Source organism: Oncorhynchus keta, chromosome 5 (assembly GCF_023373465.1).
Source record: "Oncorhynchus keta strain PuntledgeMale-10-30-2019 chromosome 5, Oket_V2, whole genome shotgun sequence".
In the NCBI taxonomy this organism is placed as follows: Eukaryota; Metazoa; Chordata; class Actinopteri; order Salmoniformes; family Salmonidae; genus Oncorhynchus; species Oncorhynchus keta.
In genome coordinates this window covers 22,597,973-22,613,965 of record NC_068425.1, presented here as the reverse complement: position 1 = coordinate 22,613,965, position 15,993 = coordinate 22,597,973, and the positions used below count along the sequence as shown (strand labels likewise).

Sequence of the window (15,993 nt, the reverse complement as noted above, 5' to 3'; positions counted from 1 at the left end):
GAGAGAGAGAGAGAGAGAAGAGGGAGGAGAGGAGAGAGAGAGGTCTGGAGAGAGAGGATTTTGAATTAGGGAGGAGAGGGGGCAAGGTCTGAGGGAAATGGCTTAGTAATGATAACTAGAAGGCTAATTATGATTAAGAGGCAGGAGGAAAAGAGGAGGAGGAGGAGGAGGAGGGAGAAAAACACAACCAATGAACAGCCTCTCTGGCCCCACGTGTGTTCATGAGCTTTAGAGCTTTGGTCTGTGTGTGTGTGTGTGTGTGTGTGTGTGTGTGTGTGTGTGTGTGTGTGTGTGTGTGTGTGTGTGTGTGTGTGTGTGTGTGTGTGTGTGTGTGTGTGTGTGTGTGTGTGTGTGTGTGTGTGTGTGTGTGTGTGTGTTTTAGGGAGATGTGTATGTGCATACAATACTGTCTGACAGTGTCGGTGTGTGTTAGCGTAATGACAATACAGCGAGGTGTGGGTACAGGATGTCTGATAATAGTGTGTGGGTACAGGATGTCTGATAATAGTGTGTGGGTACAGGATGTCTGATAATAGTGTGTGGGTACAGGATGTCTGATAATAGTGTGTGGGTACAGGATGTCTGATAATAGTGTGGGTGTTTGCGGAGGTGTGTTTGGCAGGTGTGTTTTTGGAGGGCTGATACATCTTTGGATGTTTTTCAGGGGTGGGGGTCCAGAGGGTGGATGAGCGGAAGAATTGATGTACACATGTGTGAGTGCATCGTATTTGCGTACGGAGGGAGCCAAAGGGTGTGTGTGTGTTTACCCACGAGTGCGTGGTGGTGTTATCTGTGTGGGCAGGGCTGCAGCCACACTTATCTTCTCTTTCTCGCTCTCCTTATCTCCCTCTCTCGTTCTACTCTCTCTCTCTAATGATGGCGTTCCACCAGAGGCTGCAGCATGTTTGCAGCGAAAAGCAGAGCTGCCCCTGTCCGTACACGTGATCGCTCCAAGGACACCACCCCACTGTGCCCTTCTCTCCACCCCTGCTTATTACAACACCCCCCTGCAGAGGCCAACACAACAAAACAGTCAGCTGTAGTAACCCAGTGAAAGCCTCATGCTTCGCATCGACACACTCTCACCTTCCTCCTCCGAAACATGGCGCCGTTGACCAGCACCTACCGATGTGTCCGGGCTGCTCGGAGCGCGGCAATCCAGCCAGCGGACTTTCCCAGAAGCCCAGGACGCCCAGTTCTCCCAGTTTGAGCTATAAAGATTCTCTTGCTGTTGTCCTTACAAAATCTGTCAACAAACCCTGCGGCGTGGTCCAAATCTCAGCTGCCCATATGGCCCAAATCTGTCCATGTATTCTCCCGTTAGCTGATGACGGGGTACTCACTAACGCTGAGTAATTAGTCACGTGGGTTGGCGTGTAATACTTCTTGGCCCAGGTTCATAGCTGCTCAAAGCAGGACTGGGGAGGAACATAGAGGACAATTTTTGTCCTGAAGAATGTTTGATGCGTGCGATGGATTTCAAGCATACCATATCAAGAATAAACAGTGAATTGTTGCATTAAAATAGTAAAAATGTTCATTAGTTTGCCTGCAACATGTCATAGGTGTTACAGGAACCATTATTGAGTTTGAGCTGCTTAATGTTGATGTGAAATCAATATCAGACAACTATTTCACTCCGATCAATACGTTGAGCTGATTGCAATGTTCCAACAGTAATAGACTTAACGGGTTGGACAAAATATAGGTGTATCAGGTGAAGTCCCTTTTAAAAAGGGTATTGCAGACTGCAGTGCTGAGTTGAAAGTCTCACCTGTTTGTCCATAGTGGTTCTCCGTAGGGGCACGCCAGGGGGGTCCGTGGGATGCATAGCACTTCCTGTGGTGTAAAGTGTTCCATTGACTACAGGGGAAAAGATCAGAAATGTCATTGAGATGATTGACAGATTAAACCCAGTCATTACTGAATCAGTTCAGAACGATAAACAGATGGGGGAACATACAACTCCTTCATGTGAAGGACTGGGTATCAATCCATTATAGTGAAAAGGTCAGGTTGTGCTTATGTCTTCAAGTGACATCTTAATGTTATGGAGTCGTTTGCATCCTAACAGTAGGGAATAATACATCCCCATTCATCATCCAGACAGAAAGCAGTTTGCACTCCCTTATATCCCTCCTTTGTCCCAGCTCCAGTCCATCTCACTGGGCTACGGCTCAGTACACAGCATATCTCATAGGTGTTTTCATCTTCTTCTCCCTCTGGCCCATAAGAAAACAATGGCCTTGAAATAATGCAAACGCCCTAAAGGGAGATGATCCTGTGTGTGTGTGTGTGTGTGTGTGTGTGTGTGTGTGTGTGTGTGTGTGTGTGTGTGTGTGTGTGTGTGTGTGTGTGTGTGTGTGTGTGTGTGTGTGTGTGTGTGTGTGTGTGTGTGTGTGTGTGTGTGTGTGTGTGTGTGTGTGTGTGTGTGTGTGTGTGTCACAGCCCTGCATATGTCTATGGTAATGTCCCTACTCACATCCTACAGGGTTCTAATGGTTCCTCATCAGCCGTGATTCATGGCCTGTCGCTGCATATCAAGGAAGCCCATCTCAAAATGAGCTAGAGTATTATTACAATTGTAGTCGGAAGTTTACATACACCTGAGCCAAATACATTTAAACTCAGTTTTTCTCAATTCCTGACATTTAATCCTAGTAAAAATTCCCTGTCTTAGGTCAGTTAGGATCACCACTTTTTTCAAGAATGTGAAATGTCAGAATAATAGTAGAGAGAATGATTTATTTATGCTTTTATTCACATTCCCAATGGGTCAGAAGTTTACATACACTCAATTAGTATTTGGTAGCATTGCCTTTAAATTGTTTAACTTGGGTCAAACGTTTCAGGTAGCCTTCCACATAAGTTGAGTGAATTTTGGCCCATTCCTCCTGACAGAGCTGGTGTAACGGAGTCAGGTTTGTAGGCATCCTTGCTCGCACACGCTTTTTCAGTTCTGCCCACACATTTTCTATGCGATTGAGGTCAGGGCTTTGTGATGGCCACTAAAATGCCTTGACTTTGTTGTCCTGTTTTATTTCATCAGACCAGAGGACATTTCTCCAAAAAGTACAATCTTTGTCCCCATGTGCAGTCGCAAACCGTAGTCTGGCTTTTTTATGTCGGTTTTGGAGCAGTGGCTTCTTCCTTGCTGGCCTTTCAGGTTATGTCGATATAGGACTCGATTTCCTGTGGATATAGATACTTTTGTACCCGTTTCCTCCAGCATCTTCACAAGGTCCTTTGCTGTTGTTCTGGGATTGATTTGCACTTTTCACACCAAAGTAGGCTCATCTCTAGGAGACAAAACGCATCTCCTTCCTGAGCGGTATGATGGCTGCATGGTCCAATGGTGTTTATACTTGTGTACTATTGTTTGTACAGATGAACGGGGTACCTTCAGGCGTTTGGAAATTGCTCCCAAGGATGAACCAGACTTGTGGAGGTCTACAATTTTTTTTCTAAGGTCTTGGCTGATTTCTTTTGATTTTCCCATGATGTCAAGCAAGGCCTTGAAATACATCCACAGGTACACCTCCAATTGACCCAATTGATGTCAGTTAGCCTATCAGAAGCTTCTAAAGCCATGACATCATTTTCTGGAATTATCCAAGATGTTTGAAGGCACAGTTAACTTAGTGTTTGTAAACTTCTGACCTATTGGAATTGTGATACAGTGAATTATAAGTGAAATAACCTGTCTGTAAACAATTGTTGGAACAATTACTTGTGTCATGCACAAGGTAGATGTCAAACCTACTTGCCAAAACTAGAGTTTGTTAACAAGAAATTTGTGGAGTGGTTGAAAAACAAGTTTTAATGACTCCAACCTAAGTGTATGTAAACTTCTGACTTCAACTGTACATCAGCATGACTCCTGAGGGAAGCTGAGCACCACAGCCATGTAAAGACATGACATAATGACCCCTGAGGGAAGCTGAGCACCACAGCCATGTAAAGACACGACATAATGACCCCTGAGGGAAGCTGAGCACCACAGCCATGTAAAGACACAACGTAATGACCCCTGAGGGAAGCTGAGCACCAAAGCCACGTAAAGACACGACGTAATGACCCCTGAGGGAAGCTGAGCACCACAGCCATGTAAAGACACAACGTAATGACCCCTGAGGGAAGCTGAGCACCACAGCCATGTAAAGACATGACATAATGACCCCTGAGGGAAGCTGAGCACCACAGCCACGTAAAGACATAACATAATGATCCCTGAGGGAAGCTGAGCACCACAGCCATGTAAAGACACAACATAATGACCCCTGAGGGAAGCTGAGCACCACAGCCATGTAAAGACACGACGTAATGACCCCTGAGGGAAGCTGAGCACCACAGCCATGTAAAGACACGACATAATGACCCCTGAGGGAAGCTGAGCACCACAGCCATGTAAAGACACGATGTAATGACCCCTGAGGGAAGCTGAGCACCACAGCCATGTAAAGACATGACATAATGACCCAGCGCTACCTCACACATAATGGAGCAGAGACCAGGTGAATAGGGATCAGAAGGGGATACTCTGTTAGAGAGACATATACAGAAATATATATCAAGGGATCAAGCTATTTTACGAGGTCTCAGAACAACAGTGTGCTAAAATGGAATGGTATGAAGTCTCACTAGGTATCTGCGGTATCATCAACAGAATGCTCTGCGACAGATATGGAGCCCATGGCGGTGCCGTCATACTCATTCTAGACCCATGGCTGTCTCCATGAATGCTTTGCATTATCCAAGCAGACTGAGTTATGGACTCAGATACAGGCAGTGTAATCTGAGACCACTTCCTGTTCAACACTACTTCATCCTCTCTAACCTTACCCCCAATCCGCCCAATCCCTAACTTCCTGGGGCTCGTCTCCAGTGCCGGGCCGGGGCATTCGGAGCCCAGGGAGGATCCGGGCTGGACTAGCCAGGCAGAGAGATCCCTCAACCTGGGCACCGTTACTGCCTGCGCCCATTCTGGGAGGATTAGCCTTGTCTGGTCTGACAAATCCCTACAGCTGGCTGTTCTCTCCCTGGTTGTTCTCCCAGTGTGTGGAGAGAACATGCCAGCAGTGGAATACCATCTACTGGCCTGGGATGGTGTTCCTCGGACATACAGTAATGAGAGGCAGAACCTGAAATGCCCCTAAATAAGCCAACAAGTGTTCCAGCTAGCTACAGTAGGTCAAGTTAGATTGCTAAGGCTTCAGTTGTACAGCTACTACACAGCGAAGAAGAATTATTGCTATATCGATGCAAGCAACACTTTTGACACTTATTTAACTCAATAGATATGGTAGATTTAAATCAGAAGAGGCTTGATGTTACCTTCTGGTAAGGAGTTTCTTTGTGCTGGTGGTCTCACTGGGGTTCCATAAGTAGCAGAGGGCCGTTCCCATGTTGTTTCTGGAAGGACACATAAATGGTTAAAGCCAAATGAGGAGTAAGGCACAATGGACACACAGTTACACAGTTTCCCTGAACGCTGAATGAAACTCTAAAGAACACAGGTGGAGAGCACAACCATTCAGAAATGTTCAGAAAGTATTGTAGAGGACATGGTCAAACAGGACTATAGCGGGCGACTACAGTGTTCTGATAATCAGTGTTCTCGTTCAGTTGAACAGAGAAACAAGACGAGAATACTTGAAATGAAAAGTATTGAAATTAATGATTCACTTGCAGAAAAAACTATTGATATTCTTGACATTCTCTGAGAATGTTCCCGGGGCATCAAAGAAACATCTTTTCAGTTAGTGGAGCAAGAAGTCCTTTGTTATCTGGACAGTGTTAGAGAAGCTTTCTGACTTTCAATCAGGCAGAGACACTGAAAAACAATGATCTGATAACGTCGGTACATTACATGCTCTTGAGTAATAAAAGTGTTAGATTTGCTTGAAAATACAACTGAGTGCCCTTTAAAAATAGCATCTCGAATCAGTGTAATTCAAAAACACATTCTAATCATTATGCAGTTGAATTAAAGTCCATGATAGAATTCAGAATAATAATGAGTGGTTTTATAAAATATCCCCTGGGTCTTTCTCTACTACAGTGTGTGGTGTGCCAAGGTGCAGTGTTCTGCCAGAGTGTTGGAGCTGCCATGGGTGAAGCCTGGCTTTGTCCTGTGGGAAACAGTATTTTTCTCTGGCTCCTATCCCATTGAGGGACACACACGCACACACGCACACACACACACACACGCACACACACACACACACACACACACACACACACACACACACACACACACACACACACACACACACACACACACACACACACACACACACACACACACACACACACACACACACACACACACACACACACACACACACGCACACACACACACACACACACACACACACACACACACAGCTCTGTCTGTGTAATGCAGAATCATACCACCAAATGAAAAGGGTCCGATAAGCATCTGTATAAAAGCAGGTATTTCTTCTGTCTAGTAATCAGGGGTTGTTTAAATGTCATTACACAGGACGGCTTTGTGGAACACATGGGTTGAGCTGCTGAGGTACCTGCAGCAGTGGCTGCCATCACCACACATTTGGGCTAATCAGATGAAAGTGGATGAGATGTTAAGCCCTCCTTCAGATTAATGCGCTGGAGAGATGATGATGGGGAAGGGTAATGAGCTCTCTGAGACGGCAGCATTTCACAGCAGAATTGGAAACTATGGTTACCAAACAAAACACTGACAAATGGAACTGAGGGTTTCTGATTTAAAAAGATGTGAACCTACACACTGGAGAAGGCTGTTAAGGCAAACATCTGTGAACGCTAACCTGACGCAGTAAAAAAAATGAAGTAAGCTTTATGCGTGTGGACGCATCACACTGTTTTTGCTCGTGAAAGGATGAAATATGTATTGGTTCCAGCATAATCGGGGAGGTTATATAGCTAAAGTAATAATGCAGATATATACATTATATTTACATAGTCAGAGAGGTATTGTAGAAATCTATGGTGCTGGCAGAAGGTGAATCACAGCCAATAGGAGTGGAGGATCTGACAGATTTCTTCCACCCTCCTCATAATATTGATCTTCCTCTCACATGAGTGAGCATGTCAGTAGGGTTGTGGTGGAGCTGTGTGCCTGGCTCACCTTTGCTGCCGGTGTTGACATAGTACCTGCATCCCTCGGGTGACTTGTAACATCTCCAGCCTTGGGGAAGAGGGACACTCTTACTCTCATCCCCCGGTGCAGGGCTGGTGGCCGCTGGCTTCTGTCACAAACATACCACTCGTTTCACTACCAGATAATTCATATAAGCTGGGACTGTTTCCCAGTCTTGCTCATATAAATGGTGAGTACAAATATTAACTATTCATTGAGAAATGTTGATTTTGTTCTGTTTTTTTTTTACTGTAATTGATTTGTGCACTTGATTAATACACATAATGTTCCATACTACGTATCTGCATATCAAGGAGGGGTTGCATCAGCCTCTAATGTTCCCAATTAGCAGTGTCTGCTCATTTCTTCCCAGTTACAGTACAGTACTCCCACATTTCTAAAGCAGGCTGATCACAGGCGCAGACACAGCTGTGTAGGAAAGATCTGTTTTAATTAGGAACAATGTCATAATTAATATAATGATTCATTCAGGAAATATTGAACTGTGACAAGGAATGGGAAAGCTTGTTTGATTGTAGGAAGGGTGTTCTTTTCTTGGAACCCTTCATGTGGTTGTTGGTAAACTGAGAAGACCCCACTGCTGAAAGAGACAAAAGAAAGCCCCATTGCACTCTACAAACCCCCACCTAAACAAGCCTAATGGAACAAAATTAGAGCTCTTTGACAACACAGATCCGCCTTATGTTTATCGATGAGCAAAGGAAGCAAACAAAGAAAAGAACACATTCCCTATAATTAAACATGGGCAGGTTTGAAAACGCTGAGGATTTGCTTTGCTGCCTCTGGTACTGGGGGCCTTGAACGTGTGCAAGACATCATGAAATCAGTAGATTATCAAGGTGTTCTGGCGTGCAATGTTCAACCCAGTGTCCTAAAACTGTGTCTCTGTCAGTCGTGTAAAGTACTTAAGTAAAACTATTTTAAAGTACTATTTAAGTCGTTTACTTTACTTTACTATTTATATTTTTGACAACTTTTACTTCACTACATTCCTAAAGAAAATGATGTACTTTACACTCCATACATTTTCCCTGACAAAGTACTCATTACATTTTGAATGCTGAGCAGGGCAGAAAACGGTCCAAACTTAATGATGGTGTTGGAGTCGTGCCTGGCCATGCAGTCGTGGGTGAACAGGGAGTACAGGAGGGGACTGAGCACGCACCCCTGTGGAGCTCCAGTGTTGAAGTTCAGCATGGCAGATGTGTTGCTGCCTACCCTCACCACCTGGGGGCGACCGGTCAGGAAGTCCAGGATCCAGTTGCAGATGGAGGTGTTAAGTCCCAGGTTCCTTAGCTTAGTGATGAGCTTTGAGGGTACTATGGTGTTGATCGCTGAGCTGTAGTCAATGAATAGCATTCTCACTTAAGCAAACAACACCCGTTCCGATGTGCTGCTATTATTTAGAGGCTATTCTTTTCGGCTCACAGTGCTTTCTTCAGGGCTTTCACAGTGCCTTCCATTGGTTGGAGGGTGTTATTCACAATGATCTACTATCTGGATAAATAACAATAACAGCTTCTTGGACCTTATCAGCAGTTCCCAGAAGACTCATACACACCCATAAAGCTCCTGGTCACATTGCGACTGCAGAATTTACTGCAGTGTACTTTATAAGGCAAAAGTCCTCTTTAATCTACAGGGATGGCCTGACCGACAATTCATTGTCATTAGCAACAGTGTGTTGCCTAGTCAAAGCTGTCTGCTGTATCGGACAGAGGGCCTGCTGAACTCTGCCTGTACCACTTCTAACATGGTGACTGGCTGCTAGTCACGACCCTACCCCAGATCCACTGCGGAGTGTGGGGACAGAGGGGGAGGAGAGGGGGAAAGGGAGGAGAGGAGGGAAGGATAATAATGGAATGATAAAGCAGAGAGATCCTGCTGATATCTACACTCGTTTGATGTACAAGATAAAAGGGATTCCTTTCTGTCTCTCTTTCTGATATAAAGCACTGGGCTTGCAGTGAGCAGTTTGCAGTGAGTACAATACAAAGCACCTCGTCTTCATTGACGAGCCATGCTGTGCTGCAGGAAACTGTCCTCAGTCATTTATCATGAGCTCATAAAATGCATTATCCTTCCTCAAGCTCCTATAAGGACATACTGTATGTGATTACACTATGTCAGACAAATCATGAACATACTGTATCACCAAGGAGCACAATGTCCATTAGCTTAACATAAATCAGACTTTATACAAGTATAATGGCCACTACTAACCCTGACCTAATGCATCTTAGTGTAACAGTACAACTTTAAACCGTCCCCTCGCCAATACCCGGGCGCGAACCAGGGACCCTCTGCACACATCAACAACAGTCATCCACGAAGCATCGTTACCCATCGCTCCACAAGAGCCGCGGCCCTTGCGGAGCAAGGGGAATTACTACTTCAAGGTCTCAGAGCAAGTGACGTAACCGATTGAAACGCTATTTAGCGCACACCGCTAACTAAGCTAGCCGTTTCACATCCGTTACACTCACCCCCCTTTTGACCTTCCTCCTTTTTCCGCAGCAACCAGTAATCCGGGTCAACAGCATCAATGTAACAGTATAATTTTAAACCGTCCCCTCGCCCATACCCGGGCGCGAACCAGGGACCTTCTGCACACAACGACAACAGTCACCCTCGAAGCATCGTTACCCATCGCTCCACAAAAGCCACGGCCCTTGCAGAGCAAGGGGAACTACTACTTCAAGGTCTCAGAGCAAGTGACTTAACCGATTGAAACGCTATTTAGCGCACACCGCTAACTAAGCTAGCCGTTTCACATCCGTTACACTCACCCCCCTTTTGACCTTCCTCCGCAGCAACCAGTAATCCGGGTCAACAGCATCAATGTAACAGTATACTTTTTTTAAACCGTCCCCTCGCCCATACCCGGGCGCGAACCAGGGACCTTCTGCACACATCAACAACAGTCATCCACGAAGCATCGTTACCCATCGCTCCACAAGAGCCACGGCCCTTGCAGAGCAAGGGGAATTACTACTTCAAGGTCTCAGAGCAAGTGACGTAACCGATTGAAACGCTATTTAGCGCACACCGCTAACTAAGCTAGTCGTTTCACATCCGTTACATTAGGCAGCATACCATAGCATACCTCTGAACCATGGAATAGCAGTGAACTGGTACTTTTTGCCGGAGACATGAATCGTTAACTAATTAATCCTCCCAGAGAAATGTAAATGACAGATTTTTATCTTGAGATTTGTATCATATGTGATTTATCTCACTTCCCTGAGCTGTAGCGATTTCACATGTCCCCTGGCAAAAAACTGTTGAATAAAGCGGAACGGCGTCCAAGCTTTCAAATAATTTAAAAGGACAAAATCCTCTGGATATCTCCTGCCAAATCCCACAATCCTCTGGGGTGGTGCTCCCACTGCAACCCCTGGGAGGAGGCTCTTTATAGAGTATACTCCCCTCCAGTTTCCTCAGTTCCCATTGAATACCAACAAAGCAACAGGACAGGCCTTCTCCCACCACTAGAGAGGAGAGTCTGGGCTCTTGCTGTTAGCATGCCCTTCTGTGGCTTCATTGGTATGACTGGGAATGAATGAGAGCATTAACCCCACATTGTGCTACCTGCAATAGGGGGATTATTATAGTGCAGCACCTGAAGCTGGTTAGAGACAGGGGTACTAAAGGAAGAGCCTGGCCTAGTGTTAAATCCTCACCGCTGACTGATTTTCTCTACACTCGGCTCTGCATGTCAATGTATCTCTCTGCCTATTGTATCCATCCTACTTAGGGCCGAGCTCTCTCACTCAGTGGTGTGGCCCGGTGGGCAAAGCCCTTTCACTGTCACTCCAGGAAGTCTTGGTGGTGCACCGAGTGCCCTGTAACAGTTTTAAACTTCAAATTGCTTTCAACATCAAATTACCATTCGCTAAGCTCCGCCCCAGAATTTTTAGCAACCAATCGCAGTGCGACTAATGTCAAGTCCGACACATTGGACAAGCTCACCTTCCAATTGCATGAAAGCCAGTGAGGGCTATGGCACAAAGTTATTTAAAAAAAAAATGAAATATCTTAATAATTGAGCAGTGCAAAGGGAGTATTGTGATTCCTGAAGTGCAGAGTCTGTTGATGGAGTATTTTTCGAATCCGAAATTATACTTTTGTTACATTGTATAACTTGTTTTAAAAAATGTATGTTAGCTAGCTAAGCTAGCAATGTTATGAACACAACTCTCATCTGCTGATGAGATCAGGATACGATTTATGAGCACTAGCTCCAGAAGTGGTTATAGCTTTGACTGCATGCTGAGTGAATTCAGCACCATTCAGTGGTTAGCTACACTACAAACATTACCAGGTTCCCTTGAAGCAATTGTAATAACAGTCCACCACAACATAACCAAGAGTTAGTAAGGCGTAGTCTGTGTAAGGCGTAGTCTGTGTTTAACCCACTGAGGTAAGGTTTAATTTCATTATATATTTTAAACAGTTTGAGATCATTTTGAGAGGATTTCGCCAGTGGTTGAATTGGGAATTGGCCTTCTCGGGAAAATGTTGTCCAAGGTTGCAACAAAGGGGACAGGGCTTAGCGAAAGGTCATTGGGAAATGTTCCAGAGAACGAGAGTGGGAGGAATAGATGAAATCCCACTGCAAATGTTGTACATGTGCTAATGTGGCCGATGTGAAATGGCTAGCTAGTTAGCGGTGGTGCGCTAATAGTGTTTCAGTCGGTGACATCACTCACTCTGAGACCTAGAAGTAGTTGTTCCCCATGCTCTGCAAGAGGGACGGAAGCTATACTGTTACACTAGCTTTGAGTCATCAGTCAATCGAGTTTTTTATTTTATTTATTTTACCTTTATTTAACCAGGCAAGTCAATTAAGAACACATTCTTATTTTCAATGACAGCCTGGGAACAGTGGGTTAACTGCCTGTTCAGGGGCAGAACGACAGATTTGTTTGTACCTTGTCAGCTCGGGGGTTTGAACTCGCAACCTTCCGGTTACTAGTCTAACGCTAGGCTACGCTGCCGCCCCGAGTTGATTGTCATTGTATGACCCTTTGTTTAGAATGTCTACATATTGAGGTGATTTCAAAAACACTGCATCTGCATTGATCCAACCTGCTACCTCAGGCTCTGCTATGCACATAATATCTTCCATTCTGTCCAATCAAATCAATTAAAATGAAGGCACTGTGGTGCTTGATGTCAGTCAACCACATTTGTGTACATGTTAAATAATATATTGCAACAAAATGTTGCATTCAAGTTCAGTAAGGTAAGTGACTCTTAATCTGAAACACTCATAAAACAGTAAACGAAAAGTAATTTGTTTTTACATGATTTTCTCTGTGGCTCCAAGGCATGTACAGTACTAACTGTACTGTAAATTGCAGTAGTCTTGTAAAACAACATACCGTAACTCCACACATGATAATGATAAAAAGGAGCGAACATGGACAGATCAGTGTGCCTTGTTTCTTACGCAGGCTAATGAATGTGACAATAAACAATCCAGACTTCATTTAACAGGTTCTGTTTTTTTCTTTCAAAGGAAACAGAGCCTTCCTGAAGACACAGAAGAATAGGACATTTGACTGAGCTAGGAGAGCAGGGTGGCTGAGGGACAGAGGGACATTTAAAACCAACAGTGAAGATCAAAGTGTTTTGGCAGGCCCCCCACACACATTGTGCTGCAGAAGAAGCGGGATATGAGAGCTATATCTGGACAGAGACAGACAGACCATGTCAAAGCAGAATAAAAATCCACCAAACTCAAAAGGATGAGAAATAAAATACAACTACATCCGACACAAAGGCTTGAACAGAGCCAATGAATCTCCTGTACCCATTCTGTCTGAATATCACAATTGTTCCACTGAAGCAACAGTGTTCCATTGAAGAAACTCATTAATATGTCAAAAAATGTAACACCGCACATAAAGTACTGTCAAAAATGTCATTGATAACAGAGACTGATAATAATAGCATTAAAAGCAAAGCCTTACCATGTTGGGCTAAGACTACGTCGTCAGGAAGCAAACAGCCAAATGAGAGAAGTGTCCGTTAACTAGTCACAGTGAACATTGAGTGGGACAAGGTTCTTTTAGAACCAGGAGGAGGAAACATTTGTCACACATATGGGTTCTCATTACTGGCCAGAGTGACATGGCACCCAGGGTCAAAGCTAAGACATGGAAGGAATGGACAGACACTAAACATCTTTCTACTCCGCCTCTTTTCTTTATTTACAAGATGAAGAATAAAACGGTCCAGGAAGAACCATCTTGTGGTATGAGACGTTTTCTATGAGTCTTTGTTAGCAGATGTAAGGGTCTGGAAGCCCGTTCCCAGATGCAGCCAGGACCCTGCTCCATGGCAGGCCACACAATGGCCAACACTGTGAGACAGAGCTGTGAGGCACTCGCATGCAACAAGGCCTGTTTTGTGTTGGTCCGTCCCTCCATTTCTTATAAATCAAATTGACCCTGTGTGAAGTGTGTTCGAGCTGCCACACTTCCCTCTGATACTGACTGATTGTGACTGACTATCTCTAACATGGCATGCAGCCGGCCAGGCTACATCATCTGGCAGCTGGCTAGACAGAGATCTAAATGAAAAAGCGATAAGAACCAGAGAAGACAGCAGACACATTTTCAATCTTTAGAAACCCAACTTTCAAGAGGAGTTTTCCTGTTCAACATCAAGTTCGTTTACAGCCAGGATGTCGATCATGGCCTTAAGAGCTCATCAAGGCCATGGGGGACTAATATGTTTATAAGGCCTATTTATTTTGTCCTTCTCACAATCACTCAGCTAAATGCAAATCAGAACAAAGGCACACAGAACTCATACTCAGCATTAAGTTCTCTAAGCCTGTTACAGTAGTTAGTATATCTGGTACGCAATGTGCACTATAGGGACGGCTTCATGATGAGATTCTTGAGATGTTGATGATTGACAACACATGATAATGTCTGAAACGAACACGTTGTCCTCTTGCGCTTTGATGAGTTAGAAGAACACAGAAGCTCACACTAAACATTCCATAAATGAGGACACAGTGTTTCTTGTTGACTGAACTTGTTGATAAGTGGCAAAGCACTGTTTATTAGCTCCAGAGCATACTGGAGCAGCATTGACCGACTTCAATGGAGTGTGTTATGTTATCAAACAATCTTCACTGAAGGAGCAGCAATAATTCAATGTTGGTTCTCTCGTCTGTTATGAGGGGTATAAAACACAAACATGCACCTACAGCAGCTGTGGAGTATCTGTATCTGATCAGACTGATCAGTTAATGGAGTTAATGAGTTGATCAGACTGATCAGTTAATGGAGTTAATGAGTTGATCAGACTGATCAGTTAATGAGTTCATGAGTTGATCAGACTGATCAGTTAATGAGTTCATGAGTTGATCAGACTGATCAGTTAATGAGTTTATGAGTTGACCAGCCTGCAGAGCATAATAGTCCCCTTTCAGATTGCTCAACTTTCAAATACACTTCATATACTGTACCTTTGATTACTATTGTAAAGTGTACTGTATATACATATAGTTACACCACGTGTGTGTGTGTGTGTGTGTGTGTGTGTGTGTGTGTGTGTGTGTGTGTGTGTGTGTGTGTGTGTGTGTGTGTGTGTGCGTGCGTGCGTGCGTGTGTGCGTGTGTGTGTGTGTGTGTGTGTGTGTGTGTGTGTGTGTGTGTGTGTGCGCGTGTGTGTGTGCATGCATTCGTGTGTGGAGGAGGCCTTCTAGTCAGGCAGGCCCTGTTACTGTACATTTTGAAATGAAAGACGACAGGTTTGAAAGGCTTGCTTATTGTCATCGACATCTTGTACTAGAAAAGCTTTTCACACCAGAACGTGATTGATGTAGCTACGTTAAGCTCAGTAAGTAAGCGCCCTCTTGTGGAAGATAACGGTGAAACAAGCAGTGTGATGCTTTCACTCATACAGAATGAAAAGGAATAGCCTTTAGAAGATTTGATTTGACCATTTAAAATCCATAAAATGTTACACCAAGCAACAGATACATAAATAAACACAGTATCTGAGATCTCAGTACATGATCTGTAATTCTTCAAACTGAATTACGTTTGTCACCCCAAAGCACAATATTCAGTGTCCAACAACTTGAACTACAATGTCTTATTTGATTGTTCTCAGTTTAGGTATGTATTCATTTGTTATCCCATACATTCATTCTGTAAGGACACCTTGTGTGTGGATATTAAGTTCAAAGCCCTTGCAGACTAGGCTATCCTGCTGTCCATGACATATCAAATGTTCAATCAAAGTGAAATACAAATCCTGCTTCGTTCATTTCTAGTTGGCATACACTTGGATGTCACTATGTGAGTACACTGTCCTATCGCTCACCTTGCTGTGACATTGCACTCTACAGTCACATGGTATAATAACATTCTGATGAAGCCTTGTCTTAAAGGGATACTTCGGGACTTCCCCAGAGTGAGATGAACTTGTGGATACCATATTTATGTCTCTGCGTGCAGTTTGAATGAAGTTGCTAACAAGCGCAAATGCCAACTAGCGTTAGCTCAATGGCTAGCAGTCTATGAATATCTGCTAGCATGCTAGTAGATACCCATAGACTTCCAGTCAGTGGTGGCAGATAGCCTAGTGGTTAGAGCTTTGGGCCAGTAACGGAAAGGTTGCTGGATCGAATCCCTGAGCTGACAAGGTAAAAATATGTTATTCTCCCCCGGAGCAAGGCAGTTTACCCACTGTTCCCCAGGTGCCATGGATGTTGATTATGGCATCCACAAATTCATTTGACTCTGGGGAAGTAGATAAAAGGCCAAAATGAACAATGAACAAAATGTCACATGAAAATGA

The 15,993-nt window shown here is 44.2% G+C and overlaps 1 protein-coding gene across 2 annotated transcripts in view; it reads right to left on the bottom strand.

The window, feature by feature from the left end:
- The window catches only part of gas7a (growth arrest-specific 7a), a 34,611-nt gene extending 19,955 nt beyond the window's left edge, over positions 1-14,656 (bottom strand). The window contains exons 1-4 of one of the 2 annotated variants that reach the window (XM_052519132.1): positions 13,144-14,656; positions 7,133-7,253; positions 5,335-5,412; positions 1,775-1,863 (exon numbers count right to left, since the gene is read on the bottom strand). In XM_052519132.1, the coding sequence (XP_052375092.1) occupies positions 1,775-1,863; positions 5,335-5,412; positions 7,133-7,253; positions 13,144-13,146 (291 nt within the window). In that variant the 5' untranslated portion in view covers positions 13,147-14,656. Of the gene's footprint in view, positions 1-1,086; positions 1,260-1,774; positions 1,864-5,334; positions 5,413-7,132; positions 7,254-13,143 lie in introns of those variants that run through there. The other variant, XM_035771462.2, reaches the window with a different exon arrangement.
- Between the last annotated feature and the right edge of the window lie 1,337 nt (positions 14,657-15,993).